Source organism: Cynocephalus volans, chromosome 4 (assembly GCF_027409185.1).
Source record: "Cynocephalus volans isolate mCynVol1 chromosome 4, mCynVol1.pri, whole genome shotgun sequence".
Classification (NCBI taxonomy): domain Eukaryota; kingdom Metazoa; phylum Chordata; class Mammalia; order Dermoptera; family Cynocephalidae; genus Cynocephalus; species Cynocephalus volans.
This window is the reverse complement of record NC_084463.1, coordinates 150,993,359-150,999,788: the sequence shown is the minus strand read 5'-3', so window position 1 is coordinate 150,999,788 and position 6,430 is coordinate 150,993,359. Positions and strand designations below refer to the sequence as shown.

The window sequence follows — 6,430 nt, the reverse complement described above, 5'->3', positions numbered from 1 at the left end:
TATATTTGCATAGAAAACACAATTTTATTGATGACTTAATTTTTTTGAATATACCATTTTATCATGCCTAAGACATACAGTACAGAAATAAAGAACGGGATCTACATCTCTATGACTCAGCCAATTCACAATTCTGGAAGGCACTTGAAGTGCTATAAGTTTATATATGAATAACAAAAAGTGTATCACTAATCCTCAAGTATTTAATCTTCTATCCATTTAATATAAAGGGAAATAAAGGAAACATCATATGCTAGTGATAGTGAAAGTGAAAATAGTTAAAACCCAGTCCTTAATGATTTTATTTTAACTGAGAACCTGCTACATGTCAGTGAGTGTTCATATGTTGTCAAAATTTAACCTTAATAAAATGCCATGAGGTTTTCAGTATTAGCCAAAGTTAAAATGGAGGATACAGAGAATTGAAAAAGTTAAATTAAATGTGAAATTAAAAAAAAAAACCCTCAGTCATAACACCAATCTTAGTTCTCAGGACCTCAAACCTACTAGTTTTCTAGCATTATTATAGACACAAGAAGAGAAGCCTCATTTAAACAAGTACAGATGATCTTGAAATTGACATAAATCATAATGGAGATAAAAAGAAAGTGTTAATGGTACATATGAACAGGCACCGAATGAAGAGATGTGTTTTAGGTATCTGGGGCAAAGGTGAAAAAATGGACATATCAGGAAGACCAAAGACAAATGCAAAGACTATGAACCGAACTTACAAATCAACTTCTAAGTGACAGTAAGCATTTCACCCACATTGGATTGCAGAGATAGCATGAAGATAGGAGAAAAGATGGAATGAGAGAAAAGGCTTAACTCAGAAATGCTGCCACTCATAATAAAAGTTTTTAAACGATTTTTTTCATATATATATATATATATATATATATATATATATACACACAGAGAGAGATAGAGAACATTATTACCTTGTAAGAATTATTCTTCACTCCTTGAACATACTCCCAACTTTTTTAAATCAAATATTCCAAAGAATCTCATGGAACAATTATTATTTTCTCTACTTAAGATGATATAGTATCCAAAGTTCCAAAACACAGGACACTACAATTACAACAAATTTAAAAAATGATAAATAATAAACATAAGACAAAAAAATGAAAAACATATACATATATGGATTTCCCATTCTCTACACACAGTTTGCAATGGTGTTATCTTCATTATAAAGTAACATAAATTATATTTTGAAAAAAAATAGTAGATTCCATAAGGAATACTGAAGTGAAATGTGATGGTATGAGCTCTTCATTAGACTTGTGAAGATTCTACAGCAGACTAAAGGTCTTGTCTAAACAGTGCCACTACCCATATCCATTTAATACATTACAGATTGAAGGAAAACAAAGAAGCGGGCTGAACATTTTGAAATATCTTCAGTCCTAATCTTGTAAACTTAAGAGACTGAAAGATAAGTGAATCAAATAAAGTTGCTCATGACTACCTGTGTCTGTCTCTTCTGTCCATTCAAACACTGCAACTTGCCTAGTAATCCCCACTCCCACCTGCCCGACTTCCACTTTGGAACTCTGAGTCTTGCTAACAACATCTTCTCTAAGAATATAATTTGGATCCAACCATTTTTCTTAGAGCCTCTTTTACATCCTTGTTCCTCAGGCTATAGATCAGGGGGTTCAGCATGGGAATCACTACAGTGTAGAACACTGTGGCCACTTTGTCAACATCCCCACTGTTGCCTGAACTGGGCCGGAAATAAGTGGTAATAATTGTTCCATGGAAGACAACAATGGCTGTGATGTGGGAAGCACAGGTGGAAAAAGCTTTGCACCTTCCCTCTGCAGAGCGCATCCTCAGGATGGTGATGAGAATAAACAAGTAGGAGCTGAGGATGATCACAATGGCGATGATCTCATTGAAAGTAGCCACAATGAAAAGCAGCACCTCATTCATAGTGACATCAGAGCAAGCAAGACTTAAGAGAGGGGGTAGATCACAGAAGAAGTGGTTAATCACATTTGATCTGTAGGATGGAATCTCAAGAACTAAGCACAAGTGAATCAGAGAACACACCAATCCCCAGAGGTAGCAGCAAAAAACCAGCTCTCCACAGACCTTCTCAGACATGGAGACCATGTAGAGCAGTGGGTTACAGATGGCCACAAAGCGGTCATAGGCCATCACAGCAAGTAGAAAGGACTCAGTGATCGCATATGTGCAAAACAAGTAGAATTGCACCATGCACCTCAGGAAGGAGATGGTTTTGTCCTTGTTTAATATATTAGCCAGCATCTTTGGCACAATGGTGGAGGAGTAGCAGAAATCCACAAAGGACAAGTGGCTGAGAAAAAAGTACATGGGGGTGTGGAGTCGAGAGCTGACTTGAATCAGTGCAACCATGCCCATGTTGGCCCAAACCGTGACTACATAGATGAGAAGGAACAGCAGGAAGAGGAAGACTGTCAGCTCAGGGTCATCAGATAATCCAAGGAGAATGAACTCTGTCACAGTGCTGCAGTTCTCCTCACCCATGTCCCCACTACATTTAGTGTTGGAGGAAAAAAACAAATACGTTATTCTCTAAAACATGACCTAAAATTTAGTTTTGGGTCTCTCCTATAAAAAGACATTAGAAGAAGTAAGATAGTTATTTATCAGCCACGATTAGGACTTGTATATCAAAATTTATGAAAAGTCCAGACATTGTATAATTGCAGATGCATAAAGCTCATAGTTTAATTCAGGGATCATACAAAAACATTAACATTTATAAGAACTTATTTTTTTAAATTTGTCTTTCACAATTGAGATCTTAACACTGATTCATGAGGAAAGAGATTAAAGTATCATTTAATTATCCCTTTTGATCTTTCAAATTCAAATCCTATTTTTTGGAGGGAGAAGACTCTTTAATTGAAAGTCCTATTATTTGATTCTTCAGAAATAATTCTTAAACTATGTATTACTCTTCTCTAAGTTTAACACTGAAATGCTGAAAGATATGCTTATTTGAGTTTGTTTGCCCCAACGTGTATATGTTTTATACACAGATATTATGTGAAGAAAGTAGTTTTTATACTCTAAGTTAGCAATTTTTTATAAAATTAGTATAGTTACCTTGTTAATTATAATCTCAATATTGGCCTTGGTTTAGGAAATTTTAATTGTTGAGAGCAATATTTCTGTAACTATGACTTCACCCTTAGAAAGATCTATTTGCTAGATAAATTTAATTTGAAGAACTGATTAAAGATGTGCATTGAGGGCAAGTCCCATGGCTCACTTGGGAGAGTGCGGCGCTCATAGCACCGAGGCTGCGGGTTTGGATCCTATATGGGGATGGCCGGTGCACTCACTGGCTGAGCGTGGTGTGGACAAGACCAAGCTAAAGGTTGCATTCCCCTTACTGGTAAAAAAGTGTGCATTGAAAATTATTTTTAAAAATTCCCACTGCTGCATTTCAGTATTATTGATAATATTAAAATTTAGAAGTAGCATCAAATAAGAGGAGAATTGTCAAATTTATGATGCACTTGTCATGCAAAATATGCAGATATTAAAATGATCATTTTAAATAATGTATAATGACATGAAAAATGACTGTGATAAAATGCAAAGTTTAAAAAAAGTAAGTCATACATACAGGTGGAACACTACATATACACACATTAGTTGCATTGTATTTTCAATTTAACAACATCAATAAACATAAATATTTTTATCCTCTATTTGTTTTTAAAAGGAAATCTTTAAATGGCTCATTTCTTACAAAACTTAAGTAGTATGAGGCAGAGTGGGAGAGGAGGATGGAAATTTTTTAATGAGACACACATACCTTCAAGGCTATTAACACATAACAAGTGCAAAGAGAGGGTGATAAACCTCTTATTTATTCTCTCTCACTTGCCATTGGCAGATATGTACATGACTGCAGAGGCACCGGTTCGGTAATCTGAGAGGACAGAGAATCCAGACTAGAGACCAACACAGCCAGGTATTTTTCCCATTCCTCAACTGATTTGAAAGCTGTACAGGATATGAAAATTGCTAAATCCCAGTGTGAAAACAAATAATTATTATGATAATAATATTTTCTGTCTTCAAATGGCCAGGAAATGTGAGTTATGTGTCTTTCTGTGAGTTCAAAGTAGTGTATAATTTTGAAAATCCTCTGCTGTTTTCAAGTCTAAAGATGAAAAATCAGCCTGTTAATTGCTCATAGAGAAGTGCTTCTTAACCAGGAGAGACCTTGATCTCAATGGGATATTGTCAATGTCTGGAGACATTTTTTGTTGTCACAGCAGGGAGGGGGTGCTGCTCACATGCAGTGGGGATGCTGCTAAACACGTATAGTACACATGATGTTCCCAACCGCAATGAATTCCCACCTGCAACACACTATCTGGACAAAATGTCCATAGTGCCCTAGTCGAGAAACCTGCCATAAAGAGACATTTCAGAGTGCTTGAACAAAGCCACAGTAATTTCTCTCCTTTCTTCCTCAAAAGTAGCTCGCATGTCCATGTCCCTCCATGAATAGTCCCATGGACCTTTTACTGCCCTCCTCAGCATCAAAGTGACTGTCAGGAGAATCTCCATCAGGTCTTTGCTAGGTTGCATGGAGGGGGGTAGTGTGACAGAGAAGGAAGTGAAAAGGAGAGAGAATAAGCCTTCATCCCAATTTGTTCACACTGTTCTCCCTCTCAAAGTAACAGCTGCTACAAGATACCTGGTTCCACAGATCAAATTGTTCCCATTTCCTACATTTCTGAGATTACTTCTTAATATACAAAGAGAAAAATATTTTCATAAAGGAGTGATCAAAGCATGGCAGATCTTAAAATATTCTCTAACTAAGAGGGGGAGAAAAGATAGATTTCTTTAAAACTCTACTACTGCTGCTATTTACAATTCCTTCTTCTACATATGACTGAAAAATTACCTCCATGAGGAATAAAAATAAAATTTTTCAGCTCCCAGAAAATATTGATGTCCATTCAACAACAACAACAACAACAACAACAAAAGTACAGCACAACCAACCAACCTGTGAGAAAGAAGTTGCTTCCCATTTCTGAAGATGCAGTGATGGAAAACTGTTATAGGTTTTATGTTTGTGCTTGTGTATCCCTGGGGCCCATGTTCTGTAAGCCTCCTAAACAATCATTGATCTCTGTGGATATCAACCAGATATCAAGAAAACTACCCTATTTTGTGACTCAAAGAATTATTGATCATTATGGGATATAAGTGGGAGGGGAGGCAATCCTACATGGTACATATAATAACCCAACAAAATAACATCCAGAGTTCATGATGAACTGCAAATTTATTTTCAAGGAAAAGAATGGCATTAGACATCTATTCTAGAGAATATAGCCAATGCATATCATCTGTGTTGTATGAATATCTATGTATTGTGTGAGTGTGTTTGTATATGTATATGCACATGAGTATATAAACTGTAGTTTACATACTGAAATATATAGTAGGTTGCTGTTAATAATTACTCATTTTGTTCTTAGTGAACCACAAACTATTGTCACAAAACACATCCATCTTGAAGGAGAGAATCTCATGGCAACAAAGACAAAAGAGCATCTATGAAGAACATCACCGGTGGTGATGCCCTGTATCACCTGGGCCTCCCACACACAGCAAAGCTTCTTTTCTTGTATGTATATCTTAGACTTAAACAGTTGGAAGGTGTTTTTAAAAGTTAATTTAAATTTCAAAAGTTTGCTAGGAATAGATATCATGATCATTATTCATAAATTTAATATAAATGTGAAGCTCTAAGCTTGTAATAAAATGTATTTAAACCTCATGGAATACATTAATAAAATAGTATATATAAATACCACAGTAATGAAATATATTAATAAGGTTTAATGAAGTCAACACTATATTAATTTTCTAATTTTTTTATTGTATGGTTTTAAAAAATTTTACCCTAAATGGTTGAATAACAGATATATTTAATTAGCAAATGATCTTTGTGGTAACCTTCCTGGAATTTGAGAAAGTAAGTGACCGCATAAAAGCCGACTCCAAGACCTATTGGTTAAAAGCAACCACTCATTGCTTGAAATGCTATTATACAGGTCAGCTGGGGATTTCTGCTGATCTGCTCCTGGCATGGCTCATTTTGTCTTGTCTTGCTCATGTTCATGGAATTAGCTGACAGGTGAGAGTCTAAGAGGGCTGCATACTCAAATCAGGTATCTTGCTAGATGGCAGTTCATGTGATGGGATGTTTTTTCTCATTATCAAATACACTAGTTTGTGCTTGTTATATGGTGGCATTTCAAAATTCCAAGAAAGTCTGAAATTTAAACTTCTATTCAAGAAATATTTAATGTTCTAATTTCAAAGAAAACTGCATGAGTACCAGATATTCATAATGGTAAATTTGTGAGAACTCAGAGAAATAAAA

At 35.4% G+C, this 6,430-nt stretch overlaps 1 protein-coding gene across 1 annotated transcript; it reads right to left on the bottom strand.

Annotated features, from left to right (window-relative positions):
- Positions 1-1,590: 1,590 nt before the first annotated feature.
- On the bottom strand, positions 1,591-2,526 carry LOC134375751 (olfactory receptor 5L1-like). The gene has a single exon (XM_063094436.1). The coding sequence runs from the start codon at positions 2,524-2,526 to the stop codon at positions 1,591-1,593; it is 936 nt and encodes a 311-aa protein (XP_062950506.1).
- Between the last annotated feature and the right edge of the window lie 3,904 nt (positions 2,527-6,430).